The 16,600-nt window shown below is 44.4% G+C and overlaps 1 protein-coding gene across 1 annotated transcript; it reads left to right on the top strand.

Annotated features, from left to right (window-relative positions):
- Positions 1-12,268: 12,268 nt before the first annotated feature.
- On the top strand, positions 12,269-15,078 carry LOC110682806. The gene is made up of 9 exons (XM_021859153.1): positions 12,269-12,675; positions 12,897-12,998; positions 13,075-13,116; positions 13,216-13,245; positions 13,341-13,418; positions 13,502-14,194; positions 14,272-14,412; positions 14,499-14,576; positions 14,655-15,078. The coding sequence occupies exons 2-6, from the start codon at positions 12,930-12,932 to the stop codon at positions 14,174-14,176; spliced, it is 894 nt and encodes a 297-aa protein (XP_021714845.1). The 5' UTR covers positions 12,269-12,675; positions 12,897-12,929; the 3' UTR covers positions 14,177-14,194; positions 14,272-14,412; positions 14,499-14,576; positions 14,655-15,078.
- Positions 15,079-16,600: the final 1,522 nt, after the last annotated feature.

The raw sequence follows: 16,600 nt of genomic DNA, 5'->3' as shown, positions 1-16,600 counted from the left end.
AGGTGTTCCCTTCCCATCTTACCGTTGATATGTCTAACTTTACTCCTGCTCCTTCTAAGGGAGAGGAGGCGGGCCCCTCTGGGAGAGGGGAGGAGTCGTCCTCTTCGGACTCGTCAGAGGACGAGTCCGAGTCCAGCTCTTCTGGCCACAGTTCTCCAGGCTCAGAAGAAAGAAACAGTCGCCTACAAGAGGCGAGGCTTTCTCATGCAGTTGAGAAAGGGGACAATTGGGCGGAGCCGTCCGCCTCTCACAGAGAGGAAAACACCCCCTATTACTGCACGGTACCCCGGGGCCGGATCGCGGCCATGAAAGACAAAGTGGAGAGCTTTATAGCTAACCACAGAATGGGCCCCGGATTTTTACTGTTCGTGCCGGATCCAGAAGACACTGTCGTCTGGCCGGCTGGTACCAGCTATGATATCGGCTGCTTTGGCTGCTATGAGGCGGCCATCAAAGCTGGACTGCGCTTCCCATTACATCCGGCTGTTCAGCGGATTTTAGATGGGTATGATTTGGGGTTATGGCAGTTAGCCCCCAACTCTTGGGTAAACGTACTCGGCTATGTGGCCGGGTGCGAAATGTACGGGGTGGAGCCAAGCTTTGAGGCTTTCGCCCACATGAACTATCTCAGCCGGACCCCTAAGTCGGGAGGTACCGGCTGGTATCAGTTAACAAGCCATAGGGGTTACCTCATGACGAGAGGTAAAGCGAACAAATGGAAGGATTGGCGGAACACCTTCCTTATCATTGAGGGTTCAGACACGGAGCTGAACCAACGTTTTAACAAGTGGAATAGGGATCCGCCTCTTCTCGCAGGCGGCCGCAGCATGCCGCCTGTTCCCCCAAAGGCTAAAAAAGAGATCCTAGACAAAGGACTCTTCAAAGTAGAGACTAGGGTGAACTCTACTTCAGGGGTACGAGAGCAAGTACCCCTAAACTGCGTCCCGAGCTTCAAATGGCTCTATGATGAGTACTTTTTGGCCGCCTGTGGCCTCAGCAGTCGGTGCTCTAGAGGTAGCCGGCCTGTCAAATACTTTGTTTTTTCACGCCTTGTTTACTTGAGATTTTTACTAACTTTGCTGTTTATTTTTTGCAGCTGACGCCATGAGTAAAATAACAGCATCCAAGACTGCGGCGGCCATGTTGCGGGCCTCTCTCATGAAACAGTCCTGTACCGACTCCCCCAACAAGGGGGCACCCTTGGTAGGCCTCGAAACTCTTCCTCTTTTAGGAGTTGTTGTCTTATGCATATACTAACTTTTTTCTTTTTTTTTTTTTTTTTTTCAGTCGGGCACTCCAAGAGCTTCTTCCTCGCAACAGCCGGATCCCAAGGCCCGGAGGACGACTGTTGCAAGCTCTCCTGGGTCTTCCAGGAAAACAGTGGCGGCTGAAAAGCAGCCGGCCACTTCTTCTAAAACTCCGGCGGGGCCGCCTAGAAGTATGGACAATTACTTGTAAAAACCTTCACTTGCTTTCTTCTTGACTAGGTCTAACTTGCTTTTTTACGCTTGATGCAGCCGGCCCTCAGGAACCTGACTTGGTAGAGGTAGCCAAGTCCATGATCAAAGCAGTTCCTCCATCTGATAGGGAGGCGGTCAGAGGTGTCGGCACCCTTGACCTTGATGGGATTGCAGGGGTCCTTGCTGAGGTATACTTAGCATTTTTTGTATTTGAGTTCCAGGACGCCTGTTATCTTGTTTGGAAACTGACGTCTGTTCCCTTTTTACTTAGGCCCTGCTCCGAGTGAACGGCCTTCGCAAGCCGCTTGATCGGAAAAACAAAGAGGTAAAGGCTGCAAAAGCTATGGCCGCCTCTAACTGTGACAAGGCAATGTTTCAAATTGCCCAAAATGAAGTTCTGACAATTGATATTCTTTATTATCAGGCGCAGGCTACCGCTGCTATCCGGGCCCAGTTAGAGGCGGCCCAGAAGCGGAACAGCGAGCTGGAGGCGACCGTCTCCAACCTCAAGGCCGAGCTTAAACCTCTCCGCCAAAAGATACTCTCATACGATGCCATGGAAAATTCCTTGGCTAACGTAAAAGAACGCCTGGTGACCCAGGAGAGGAGTCTAACCAAGGAGCTCTCGGAGAAGGCTGAGCAAGAGAAGAGAGAGCTCACGGAGAAGGGTGAGCAAGAGAAGAGAGAGCTCGTCCGAGAGATGATTGAAGACTCTTCCCAGATCCAGCGCATGACCTGGAGCCGTCTCTTCCCCAGTGCCGACTTTGCCTCTTGGGAAAAAACGTACCGTCAGTGTTCTGAAATATATAATCAAGAGATCCTGGCGGCTGCTGAGGACGAGGCGTTAGAGGAAGCCTTGGTTGAGGATGAGCCGGTTGTGGCGCTTGTGCCACTTGGGGGTAAGGCATCAAAAGAGGGTGCAGCTGAAGCCGAGTCCAGCAAGAAGAGTGCTGACCAGGCGGCAACTGCTAATACTGAACTGCCCCCTTCTTAAGCTTTATGTATTCTTTCCACGGCCTGCGTGCCGTTTGATTGTATTTACCCGGCCAGGGGGCCGGGGTTCTGAATATTTTTATCTTCATTAATGAAGTCATTTTTTGCTTGAAACTTGTCTAAGTGTTGAATATTTGATATTGCATTGTACACTATATCGACTGTTTTGCATGGCCGATTGTAGATAGGTACGGATGGTCCGCCTATGCCCCTGGACGACTGGTTGTCTTTTTCCATGCTGGGCGATCAGTCGGCCATTTATTCAATCGGTCTGACCAAGTAAATAGTATTACCTAGTCGCCAAGGGATTAAGTAGGATAACAAGCGGCGGGTACCGGTTGTTTCCCTTTATTGCCAATGTTGGCTTTTAACTCGTAATTTGTTAGCCTAGCAAGAGTAGTGGTTGAGAGCCCCTGTTTGTTAAAAGCAGGCGGACGACTCATACCTTTTAGGCTCCATACTAAGTTTGAGTGACTATCAAGTTAACATAAGAGTTACTTAGTCTTCGTCACAATCTAGAATGGGGTTTGAGTGCCCTTGTTTGTTTAAAACAGGCGGACGACGCAAACTATTTAGGTTCCATACCAAGTTTGAAGGAGTGACTATGAGTTAACGTTGGAGTTACTCAGTCGCCGCCACTTATGTTTGAGAAGTAGAGGTACCAGGCAGCGTAGGCCGGCTAGTCCCCTTGATTCGCCAATGTTTGTTGGCTATTAACTCAATAGGTACCCCCTGCATTTATCCCAAGTAATACAGGCGGTCATCTGACTCAGATGTCAACTGCTACCACTGGTTTGGTTAGTGATAGAGTTATCCTTGTCTCAAAAACGGCTACGTGGTTGCCCTTGGGGACAGTCGTATAGGTGCCGTGTAATTAGTTTATAGAACAATGTTCCACCCAAAAGGGAGCTGCTCTCTGCGACGAATTTCATCCGGAGGGATGCCGTCGGACGCCTGCTATGATGTTGGGACAGGTCGTATTAGTTTTGTAGATTTGATCAGTTGGCTTGGCGCCTGGTCTGATCGTTCGGCCTGCGGCCGTGGTAAGTTCTTGGTGAACGTAGGTGCTAAGTAAAAGAATGGGTAGCCGCCTGTAGGCACAGGGTCGGCCAGGCCCTAATCTTTTTAGCTAAGTATTGTGAGTAAAATACTCAATGGAGAGTAGCCGACTGTAATGGAACAGACGGCATGCCCCTCTGAAGATAGAGTGTAAAACTCAATGGAGAGTAGCCGACTGTAAAGGTACAGACGGCATGCCCCTCTGAAGAGAGTGAAACTCAATGGAGAGTAGCCGACTGTAAAGGTACAGACGGCATGCCCCTCGTAATACAAAATTGAATAGTAAGTGCAAGCTTTATTAAGTAGCTCTTTACTTTACATCATTCAGAAGAAATATTTTTTAAGGTTATCTACATTCCAAGTTCGAGGCAACGGTTGTCCGTCTGGTGTTTCCAGACGGTAGGTACCGTCCCTGACTTCCTCATAGATTCGGTAGGGTCCTTCCCAGTTGGGAGTTAGTTTGCCAGACTCATTAGCCCTACCAACTGCTTCCATTTTTCTAAGTACAAAGTCCCCTACTTTGAGTGGACGCCTGTGTACTTTTTGTTGTATGATCTAGTCATTCTCAGGCGATAGATCTCATGGCGCAAAACAGCATTGCCCCTCTTTTCAGGAAGTGAGTCTAATGCCAAGCGCATGGCTTCCCAGTTTGCCTCTTCGTCATATAGCATTACTCGAAGAGTCGGCTCGTAGTGTTCTATTGGAAGGACAGCTTCCGCACCATAAGTTAGGAGGAATGGAGTTTCTCCAGTCGCCCCTTTTTCAGTCGTCCTAATGGCCCAGAGAACATGTGGTAGTTCATCCGCCCATAGGCCGCCTGCTCGTTCAATCTTTTTCTTGAGACCGTCTGAGATGATTTTATTAAAGGCTTCTACCTGGCCGTTTGCTTGTGGACGGCCGACAGATGCAAAGTAGTTTGCAATTCCTTGGTCACCCAACCAGCTTTTGAGAACAGGCGTCTCAAATTGGGGACCATTATCAAAAACCATAGACATGGGAACCCCGAACCGAGTGATGACATTTTTCCAAATGAATGAAATTACATCTTTCGTCTTGATTCCCTTTACAGCCTCCGCCTCTACCCATTTAGTGAAGTAGTCGACGGCAACAAGTATATACCTTCTGCCGCCTGTAGCAGGCGTATATGGACCCAGAATGTCCATGCCCCACTTAGCAAACGGTAGTGGGCTATGAATGGTAGTGAGGTCAGTAGCCGGACGGTGAATTAATTTGCCAAACCTTTGGCACTTGTCACATTTTTTCACCATCCCCATAGCATCAGCTTCTAAGGTAGGCCAGAAGTAGCCCTGGCGCCTTGCCCTTTGAGCAAGCGTCCTTCCACCTATATGTGAAGCACAGTAACAAGAGTGGAGATCGTCTAGTATCTCTCGTCCCTTTTCTGGAGTAACGCACTTTAAGAAGGGTTGTAAGTACCCCCTTTTGTGAAGTTCTCCCTTTATCATTTCAAAATTGGTGGCTCGTCTTTTCAGTGCTGCCGCCTGTTGATGATCATCCGGCAGTGTACCGTTTGTCAGATATGCCCTGATTGAATCCATCCAGGTTGAGCTTCTGTCTAGGATTCCAATAGGGTTTTCCTCGATGCTTCTCTTATCCATTACTTCCCAAAAAACAGTTCGGGGAGTATCGGAGGAGGCGGATGATGCTAATTTTGACAGTGCATCTGCCTGGTTGTTTTCTGATCTCGGCACTTGGATCAGATGGAAATCCTCAAGGGAGCCGACTGCTTGTCGGACCGCCTGTAAATACTTGATCATGGCCGGATGGGTTGCTTCGTATTCGCCATTGTACTGACTTACTATCAATTGTGAATCAGAACAGGCGTCTATTTTTCTTGCCCCTGCCGCCTTGCACATGCGGATCCCGGCTAGTAAAGCTTCATATTCTGCCTCATTGTTTGAAGCCTGAAAACTGAAGCGTAGAGCATACTCAAACCTGTCGCCCTCTGGAGATTGACATACGACGCCTGCTCCACAACCATTTGAAGTAGAGCTTCCGTCCACATATACCTTCCAGACTTGGTCTGGAACTTGAGAGTCAGGAGGACGAGTCATCTCTACAATAAAGTCAGCAAAGGCTTGCCCCTTCACTGCTTTTCTAGGCTCGAAAGTAACTTCGAGGCTCTGAATTTCTATGGCCCATTTGATCATTCGTCCTGACGACTCCATGACAGTAAGGGGCCGCTTGATTGGTTGGTCGGTATACACGACGACTGCATGTGCCAAAAAGTAGGGCTTCAATTTTTTGACAGCCATGAAGAGTGCAAGACCAAATTTCTCCACTAGGGGATACCTCAACTCGGCATTTTTCAGTACGTGACTGACAAAGTAGACCGGGAGCTGACAGCCGTCCCTTTCAGCAAGGAGCACAGCGCTTAACGCATGATCAGAGACGGCCAGGTACATGTAGAGATCCTCTTTGGGCAAAGGGCTGACCAGCCTCGGCAAGGAATGCAAGTGAACTTTTAATTTTTGGAAGGCGGCCTCAGCATCCGGCCCCCATTCAAACCTTGCCTTTTTCTTAATTGCCTGGAAAAAGTATAGGCATTTGTCGCCTGATCGGCTTAGGAATCTCCCCAAGGCCGCCAGACAACCTGTTAATTTCTGAACCTCTCGGACGGTACGGGGCGACTGCATGTCGATGACCGCCTGTACCTTCTCAGGGTTCGCCTCTATTCCTCTCTGATTGATAAGGAATCCGAGAAATTTCCCAGACTCAACTCCAAAGACACATTTCTTGGGATTGAGCATGACATGGTGCCGCCTGAGTGTGGCGAAAGTTTCTCGGAGGTCCGACAGATGATCTGTCTGAAGTTTAGACTTGACAATCATATCATCAATATATGCCTCGACATTTCTCCCAAGTTGATCAAAGAACACAGTGTTTATCATACGTTGGAAGGTGGCCGGGGCATTCTTAAGACCAAACGGCATGACCGTGTAACAGTATAACCCCTGATCAGTGACGAAGGCCGTCTTCTCCTGATCTTTCTTCCACAAAGGAATTTGATGGAAACCAGAGTAGGCGTCCATAAAGCTCATCAAAGCATGGCCGGCTGTTGAGTCGACCAGGCTATCAATTTTAGGCAGAGGGTAACTGTCTTTGGGGCACGCCTTATTCAAGTCTGTGTAGTCTACACACATTCGCCAGGTACCATTCGGCTTTTTAACAAGAACCACATTTGCAACCCAGTCTGGGAAGTAACATTGCCGAATGAACCCTGCATCAAGTAATTTTTTAACTTCGGCGGCTGCCGCCTGACTTCTTTCTTCGCCATGGTTCCGCTTCTTTTGCCGTACCGGCTTCTTTTTCGGATCCACAGCGAGTTTATGTACTGCCAGATCAGGACTAATGCCTGGCATTTCATGGACTTCAAATGCAAAGATGTCCTTGTATTCTTTCAATAGGTTGTGAAAGTCGTCACCAAGGTTTCTTAGAGCAGTCGTCCCAACTTTGACTGTTCGGTCAGGACGTGAGTCGTCTAAGATCAGGTCCGCATGCTCACCAGCCGGCTGAGGGCGGAACTCATCCGGCCGCTCCTCTGCCAATGATTGCTATTTTCTTGCTTTTCTTGCGGACTCTGTCTGGGACGCCTTTCTCTTTTTGTCGCCTGTTTCTTGAACAGGCGCACTCTCCTTGACATTGTCAAGGTCTGTTTTTTCTCCACTTGACCCAGTGGTCATAACAGTGGGCTTGACATCCGAGAGATAACACTCTCGGGCCATCCTCTGATTTCCCCTTAGGGAGCCGACTGTTCCATTATCCCTCCCAAACTTAAGCAGCATAAGAGACGGGATTATAACAGCCTTGGAATTATTCAGGGTTGGTCGACCCAGAATCATGTTGTAGGCCGAGAGTTCCTCTACTACTAGGAACCGGACTACCATGTGTCGTCCTTCCCCTTTTTCGCCCAGGCGAATGGGTAAATCTACTCGTCCCAGTGGGTGGACGACTCCTCCTCCAAACCCTATTAAAGGGTGAGAGGCCGGATGTATGCAGTCCGTCTGATATTTCAGTTTTGACAGACATTTGCTGCTGATGAGATCTGAGGAGCTCCCGGTATCTATGAGGATTCGGCCAACTCTCTGGTTGGCCACTTTACATTCAATAACGAGAGGGTCGTCATGCGGCCCCCTTACCCCTCCTAGATCCTCTTCAGTGATGACAATCTCAGGAAATGTATATTTGGACGGCCGTTCTTGGTGAACGGAATTTACATCTAACCGCCTTATATTATCTTTGTTGCCCCTAATAGTGGGGCCGCCTCCTGAGAAGCCGCCTGCAATGGTGTAGACGACTGCATCATCTGTATCGGAGCTGTCGGCCTGTTGATTCTTTTTGGCCGACTGCTTTTTTGAGGAAGTGTTCCCCGTAGATTTCTTGACATAAGTGTCAAGATCACCTTGCTCAGCCAAGCGGTCTAGGTACCGCATGAGACTGATGCAGTCATTGGTGTGATGACCAACGTCATCATGATAAGCACAGATTTTGTCTTGGTTCCGGTTGTTAGCAGAACCCTTCATGGGGACCGGCTTCTCAATTGAGAACCGTCCCTTTATTTCTTTTAGGATAAACTGGTTATCCTTGTTAAACACATACTCTGGGGAGTATGGTTTGAATTCTTTTTTCTTCTTATGGGCCGGCTGTTTAGAGGAATCAGCCGCCCAGACCTCTTTTCTTTTCTCCTCTTTGTTAGACGACTGTTTCTGTCGTCCTTCTCTTTTATCGAACCTTTTCCCGTCCGACTGTTTTATCGTACACAGATCAGTCGCCTGTATATAGGCTTCTGCTTCAATCAAGGCCTCTTGAAGAGTCGCCACCCTTTTTCGAACTAAGTCAAATTTGAAGGTAGACCCGTCTTTGAGACCTCTAAAAAAGTCAGTATAAGCTACCTCATCCGGTAACCCTTGAATCTGTATTCTCATCAGGTTGAACCGCCTGATGTAAGAACGAAGCCCCTCCTTCTCACCCTGCTGAATTGTTCCCAAATCAAGGGTCGTTTTCTTCGCAGGGATGTTCATGGCGAAGTTGGAGGCAAATAAGTAAGCAAGCGTCCTGAAGCTGCTTACACAACCAGTCGGCAGGTTGCCGAACCATTGCTGTGCGATTCCCTTGAGAGTCGCTGGGAAACACTTGCACCAAGTGGGATCATCCAACCCTTGAAGGTACATCAGGTTGGTGAATGCCATCAGATGGTCTTCTGGGTTAGTAGTGCCGTCATAGGCGCCTACTAGTACATTTTTTACTTTGGCCGGTTGAGCGGCTTCAGTAATTTCCTTGGAGAAGGCCGACGGCTGTTCACCAAGTCTAAGCAACCGTAGCTGCCAGTCCATAGGTTGGACGTTTTTTGCTGCAGGTCCACCAAATGGAGGTGGCTGCATAAAATACTGTTGTTGCGGCACAAATGGTAAGTTTGGTACCGCCTGGGCACTATGAAAGCCGGACTGACGGGAGGTACCGCCTGACTGACTCTCATGGTACGACTGAGTATGCCTCATCGAGGTATTTTGTAAACTTTCTTGAAAATTTGAAGTAGAGGCCGACTCTGACAGTCGGTCACTCTTCTTCTGTTCTAACAACAGACGAGCGTCTGTGTATGTTTTCTTCGACCCATCCGCCTGAATGTGACGAACAGGTTTCCTATTTCCCATCGGATGACGGAATTTTGTGAAATCAAGAGCAAGCGACTCCCGCTTCTTGGATTTAGGATGAGGGGTCGCCTCCCGCCCTTGAACTGGCTTCCTCTTCAGTGAAGTGGAAGGTTTTTTGGCCGACTGCTCTTTGACTGCAGCAGGCGGCTTTTTGTTGATCAATTCTTGAATCTCTCCCTTGAAGTCCCTCATGAAGGTCATGAGTTCGTTCCTTGTGATGGGAGCAGACCCATCAGTCGGCTGTTGCCGAGCAGGCGGTGCGCCTGCTGGCGCGCTTCCTGTTTGAAGATGCTCCCGTTCCCTCCTTTCGGTATGACGGGTACGTCGGGCCCTTAGGGTCCCGTCTGGAGCTGTATGAGTTTCCACTTCAAATTCACTTTCGGTGTCATGGTCCGACTGAACTTGAGGGTCGTTTAGGGGACGCCTCTCTTCAGGAGTCGGTACAGACTTGGATGCCATCTCAGAAGTACTCTCCCCACAGACGGCGCCAAATGTTTCGGGGTTTTCTGATGTCCTGCGGGAGAGTTACAACACCGAGACTGGAACCGGCCGCCTGCACCTGCAAAATAACGGAGACTCCTGAGAGCTCCGCCTCCAACGGTCAAGTTAGTACCTGATTAAGGAGTAATGAGTGCGTAAATTAAAGTGGTTTAGTCTCTCTAGGTGAGAGTGTTTAATGTATAATCCGTGTGTGATTAGCGTTCTGTCTCTTTTTTCTCTCTCTTCTTAATGAGGATTAAGAAGAGTATTTATAGTCTTGAGAAGCGTGCCACTCTCTAGGTTTAGGGTAAACCTAGGGCTGACCGGGCCTCTAAACAGGATTGGGCCTTGGTGGCCGGTTTTCCCATTTGGCATGGGTGGACACGTGGCGTGTCTTAATTGGTCCGCAGAGGACGTATCTGTGATTGACACGTGGCAGGCTCCTATTGGCCTACGTGAAGGACACGTGGCGGAACCTGGTTGGTCCACTTGTCAGAAGGTGATTGGAGGATAAAAATCCCCTAATCAGCTAGCTCGATCGAGCGCGGCTGTTGAGGAGAGCAGTGCGAGAAAAAGGCGCGCCCGATCGGGCGCGTGTTTCTGGAAGAGCTCTTTTGTCGAGCAATTAGTTTCTAATTAGGAAGTTGTTTTAGTTTTGTTTAAGTACGCTGGAGGACGATTAATTTCACTTATCTTCTTCCTTAGACTTTCTCTCTCTACTTAGGATTTTTTCTCTCTCTTAACTCTTCTCTCAACTCTTGTTCTTGATTATTTCCATTAATACAGATTAGTTTGGTAACGATTTCTCTTCTCTTAATCTTATTTTCCTTCATCATGACTTATTTTATTGCTTTTATTTGTTTAGTTTTTAATATGTGTGAGTAGTTTTATTTCTAGGGTTTATGGGGATCCATAAATAATATGAAGGGGTAATTTGTTGTTGTTAATTATCAATGCTAGATTAATTTCCTATTGATTGATTTAATGCTCTTTGACTAGATTTGCGCAGATCTTTTATGCATGAGTTTGACAACATTGATTCGAGATTCGACAGATGAGAATTAATGTTTAGGTCTAGTTTTAATAGGCAGATTAATTTGTAAATGGTTAAGTTGAGATTCGACAGATGAGATTTAATACCGATAAATTAATTGTGTGATTGTAATACGTAGCGAAAGCCCTTTACAATCTGGTTAATTGATGCATTGATGATTGACTATTATTGATTATTGGTATTGCATGATAATTTCTTATTGAATTGTTTTAACGTTTTACAATTGCGGCTTGTAAAAGTATAGCAATATTGAATTGATGAATCGAACAGATGTTAATTTGATATTAAAGGCTATTTTCAATAAGAACTTAGATCTAGTAAATTGCGAGAGCCTGTTAGATCTATGGTGATTAGTAAATTGCGAGAGCCTGTTAATCATGTTATTTATGCAATGTCAATGATTGATTACTATGTTTTACCCTGGAGTATTATTTATTGGTGAACCTATACCCTAGATCCTTTCATATATTGTTTTCTCTCTATTCTCAATCTTAGTAGTTTAGTTTCTTATTCGAATATAAATATTGGTTACTTAGATAATTTAGATTATAATAATTAATTAGGAGTAAAAAGACTTGTTTCCCTGTGGAGATCGACCCTACTTCCCTATCTACTTTAATTAGAGGACTTAGGTATTTACTTTTGATTAGGGGATACGACTTTACCCTCTCAACCACCTACCAACAATAAATGCATCTAATGACTAAGCCAAAAATCAAGTCATGGAGACGTTAACAATTTTCATCTAAATGTCTTCGTCAACATGTGATTGGGCTACTAACTAGACTCCCTCAAATCCAGCAATCTGACATGGCTGCAAAGATTGACAAAAACTGCTAAACATGAAAATTAATTGCGCAACCCTCTTAATAATAATAATAATAATAATAATAATAATAATAATAATAATAATAATAATAATAATAATAATAATAATAATAATAATAATAATAATAATAATAATAATAATAATGAAGTAATAAATCTTACTTTAAAATTTTCACACTAATAATACACTATGCATAATACCAAATGTAAAGAATAAAATGGAAAAAAAAAAAAAAAAAAACCACTTGACAACCACAAGTGATAACCATATATGCATAATAAATTACCTGATAATCATAACTAATAAACAAAATTCATAAATAAGCTACTACTTCCGTAACTATTAATCTGCTAGAACCATAAGTTACAAGTATAAGTTAATACTCCCTCTGCTTCTAACTTTTTATGTAAGTGTCTCACTTTGATCGGTATATTTGTCAAAGGACGGATTACTTAGACAAATTATCTTTAATTAGTACTAAATATAGATTATAAAATTTAACATGTGGACACAATACATTGAGATGATTCTAACAAATACTTTTATGACTATGTTTGAATTTATAGTAAAAATATTAGTCAAAGTAGTGTACATATATAATATATTATGCCAAAGTCCAATTAGAGAGAAAAAAAAAATGGTGTACATATTGTAGCTTGTACTTATTACTCATCCTGCGCTTGACTAGCTAAACCTTAAGTATATATTCAGATAGATATAAAGCAATGAGCAAATTCAAGTTTATCATGTTGAGAAACATGAGTCGTTTATCAAGGGGCTTTTTAGTACTTTTATACGTCATAGGTGAGGGTACTACTGTCTTTTTGGTTGGAGATGTAACTCTTCACAGTTGACGATCGTTTGAAGGCGTTACCCTCTATCCTCTGTCAAATTATCTCTTTCCTCTGTCAAAATCGTTGTCGTATTTTCTCTCTCCTCTATTGTCTTTCTTTGATTTTGCTCCCTCCCCGCTCTCTCTTCACAATTCCGGGGATGTTTTGCTAGTGGTTATTTCCCTGTACCCAAATTATCCGGAGGATTCCCTGGACGTTGCTGCGGACGGGAGTCGGAGGTAACATCAAGTTAAATTTCTGGACATCAACAATACGTCAAATTTCTGGACGGCTGGAGGTAAGATCACGACAAATTGCAGTGCGTCTGGATTGTTAATACTTTATTGTATGTGTTTTATATAATTTGAAGTTATGTTTGAGCGATGTGGTGTGCCGATTGTTGTGGCGGCGATTTAAGTTTAGAGTTCATTTAGGGTTTGGAAAGTAGTTGGTGAAATTAGTATATTAATTCTGTTTGCACATGTGCGTTGCCTTATTAATGTTGTTTTATGTGCTTAGAACTAGGTTGTATAAGGGGAATGAGTTGGTGAAATGGTGAATTCAGCTATGGAAATTTATCACAATGAGGAACAAGACTATCGTTGTGTACATCTTGAATTGGTAATTGCATGGGCCCTAAATTATCTGTTGTACATATTTTTGTGGTTGTTTATGCTGATGCTGGCGTATGGTGTAGGAACTTGGTCTGAATGCAAAATGGAAAAGGGTTAGTGATAAGGTATTTGCTTGCATATGTTTGATTCATTATTATTAGTATTAGTTGTTATTTCTTATCCATTGAATGTGATGTATTCTGCGGTTCATATATGGTTGCAAGATTGGACCGCTATACCCAGAGATGTTCAAGGTAAATATATGAGTTCATGTTACTTGTATCTGGATATGTTTGTAATTTGTTGAATATTGCACTTTTGATGGTTTTGCCATATGTGTATTGTGAAGGATGATTGCATGACTTTCGGTAGGTTAGTAAAAGCTAGGGGTGAGGTCTTGAAGCAGTATGCAATTGGTACCTCAAAGGTTTGTGTTTCATGTATGCTGTTGTAAATTGGTATTGAAAGGATTAGATATCATTCAATACTTATGTAAGGGATTATTTGCAGGCTCCAAACTTGACATGTCGCATAGAGTCTTTTGGTAGGATATGTCAGAAGTTTGATGGCAGACGAAGGCGGTGGGTCACAAAAATGGGGTTTGGGGGTTTGTTGCACCTTGCTGCTTTAGGAATGCAGTTGCCAAGGCAACTGGCATATTGGTTACTAACTCGTGTTGATCCGGTTAGCAAAACTCTGATATCACCAGATGGTAAAGAATTTAGTTTGTCTCCAAACCAAGTGTATTGGGTTTTAGGAATTCCAAACGGTGGGAAGCCAGTTCCTACTAAGAAAAACATGACCTCTGAAATAAAGGATAGAGTAGATGCATTACTGAGAGAGTATGGTAGTTCTTGGGAAACCAGGTGTAGTAGATATGAAGGTCGTGTGTACATTAGTAAGGGTATATCAGTGAATCACATGGTAATGGAGAGACTTGAAGGGGAATGGAACGATGGGGAGGAAGCTGAATTTAAGACCTTGTTTCTATTGTTGTCCCTGCATATGGTTCTATGTCCCACCCAATCCCCTAGAATATCGGCGGATCTTGTTCCTGCGTTAACTTATGCACAAGAGTGTATTGATTTTGACTGGTGTGGGTTGGTTGTGTCGAAGTTATTATGTAGTGTGGCGACTTTTGCCCGGACGTTTTATGATAATGGTTATGCTCGAGGAAGTGGATGATGCTTGCTATTCATTGTGGTAAGTTATGTCAGTTGTTGCTGCTGTAGTTGATGGTTTCAATGAACATTCTGATATGTTGGTGATGATGTTTGCAGGTTTTCTATTTGGATAGGTTGAATAAGGTTCCACTTTCTTGGGGATTGTTTCCCAGGCTTAAGGTGTGGAGTATGCATGAGGTTGGTTTAGTAGCTAGACTGGATCGGAAGTCTCCCGATGGTGATTTTGGAAAAATGGGGGTAAAAGCATTGCATTGTGCTGTAATGGTGGCTGATTTGGTTACTAATTATTTTGTGTAAATTAATCGGTTGCTATTTAATTTCAGATGCTTGATGTGGAATATGGAGAGGACCACCCCAGGGAGGCTCGTGATAGCAATGGTCCCATTGTGATGCACAATGAGGTATGCAAAGCATAGTTAATGGACAATATCAGAATCTGTATTGGTTTTTGCTAACAATTCGGCTAATTACCTGTTTAGGTGGTTGAGGAAGGCCCATATACACATAAAGCCCCTAAGGCACGTCGGATTAGATACACCGGGATTCGCTGTTTTGTTACCACCCATTGTCATGCCTCACCATCTAGGGAAGGCTTTTGACGTGAGTTATTACTTGTTTAGAACCTAGTGCATGATTGTGAGATTCTATGGTCCCGTTGTCATGCGTAGTGAGTGTATTTTTCCACGTTGTAGGTGCGGCTTGAACTGTTATGTACGATTATGATAATTTGAGAAGAAAAATGTGTTGTATGTTAGCAATGTAGTTTGAACAGTATCAGTAGGCCTTGGTGTATCAACTGTAATAAATGTTCCCCTCTGGAACGAACATTAGATAGCCAAATATGTTCACTTCATGTAAGGCGTTTGAATTTGAGAATAATTTTCAATTCATTTGATGAAGAAACTGAAATAAACATTACAGATCTATTTTTTTAGTACAAACTGAAGTTTGCTGATTTAGTACAAACTGAAACTAATCCCTAACAATTGACCCATAGTGGCAATTGATGCTGCTAGAACATTGTTAGAATCTGCATCTTCTTCGCAGCAGTCCATCTAATCCTACATTACTTATTATCCATTATTGCTTCACTACAACACTAATTCCCAGGCGGATATCCAATCATGCATTTGGTCCCTGCAACACGATGTGCATTTCATGTATTGTATTCAGGCAGGGAAGTTATCTGGAACATAATATTATGTGAAAATGGGGTGGTGTTAGAGACTAACCTGAATGACACCATGGACACTACTGAGAGTGGTATTAATAGGAACAAAGTCTGCGTTCTCCTCTCGCCAGAACACCACAATTCCCCCTGAAATTCCTGTTGGGTCAACCATCATCCATTTATCGTAAGCAATCATACTAAGGACTGCAGCTGTGTCTGATCTGCATAACTTGTTCTCTGAAATAACAACCATATGAGGTTGGTGCTGTATGATCAGGTCCTTGATGTTTCGGAGGAATGATCGCCGAGCCATTCCTCTTGCATTCCAGTAAAGTATAAGTAAGTTTGGGATGGTTTGTGGGTGATGAAAAGGCTCTACCTGTTCATATGTGAAGCTCGTGACATACTGTTTCTCCAGTCCAGTGCAGGGTTCAATTAGGACATAGTGCCTAGGGACACAGCATATGTGTATTGGCCTTTCCTTGTCCGGTGAGGTGCTTGGTTCCCAAGATACAGTTAGCTGAATCTGGTTTTCGGGTCGCCTCGCGCGAAGTAACTTCATAGCATTTGTCCAACTCACTGTGTGCACATTAAGTGCCTATAGCCGAGGTTAACCATTTCGATCACAGGGGGGAGAAGTGGAGGTGGATCCAGTATGTAGGCGAATTCTAGAGGGATGACATCCATTGACCGTTCTTCTGACAATTTCTCCATTAACCAGAAAAAAAGCTGCTTCACCAGAGTTAAGAGAAATACCAAATCAGAAATGTTTGGGAGGTGGGCTTGGATCAGATCCCCCTTGTTATTCAGCATTTTCATCTCTTTCCATTCTTCAGGTACTACAAGTGGGTTGTAGATGATTTGCCTTAGGACCTCCGCCGGGGTGACCTTCACATCTTCGATATGAGATGTCTCAAGCATGAACATAATAATGTTTGGGTTCAGGTCAGATATCCCAGCTACGGGGGGGCTAGATCTGAGACATACGTGTTCCATGTTTCGAGTGTCTGCTGCTTGTACAGAAAAGGAGGTGATGCTAGCTGGTTTGGGCTGCTCGTTGGGGTTGGTGATGGTGATGGGGTTCCTGGGTGTATGTTTCATAGTTTGAAACCATTTTCAGAGAGAGTCTGTGTTGATGAGTGTGAAAGGTGGTGAAGTTTGTTGAGATGGTGAATGACCATATCGGCCCATTATATTGCAGAACTCCGTAGAATTACCAAATCTGGGTCATACATTATCGGCCCATTTAATTGC

The sequence above is a fragment of the Chenopodium quinoa genome, unplaced genomic scaffold (genome assembly GCF_001683475.1).
Source record: "Chenopodium quinoa cultivar QQ74 unplaced genomic scaffold, ASM168347v1, whole genome shotgun sequence".
NCBI classification, from domain to species: Eukaryota; Viridiplantae; Streptophyta; class Magnoliopsida; order Caryophyllales; family Amaranthaceae; genus Chenopodium; species Chenopodium quinoa.
This window is presented reverse-complemented; position numbering and strand designations above follow the sequence as displayed.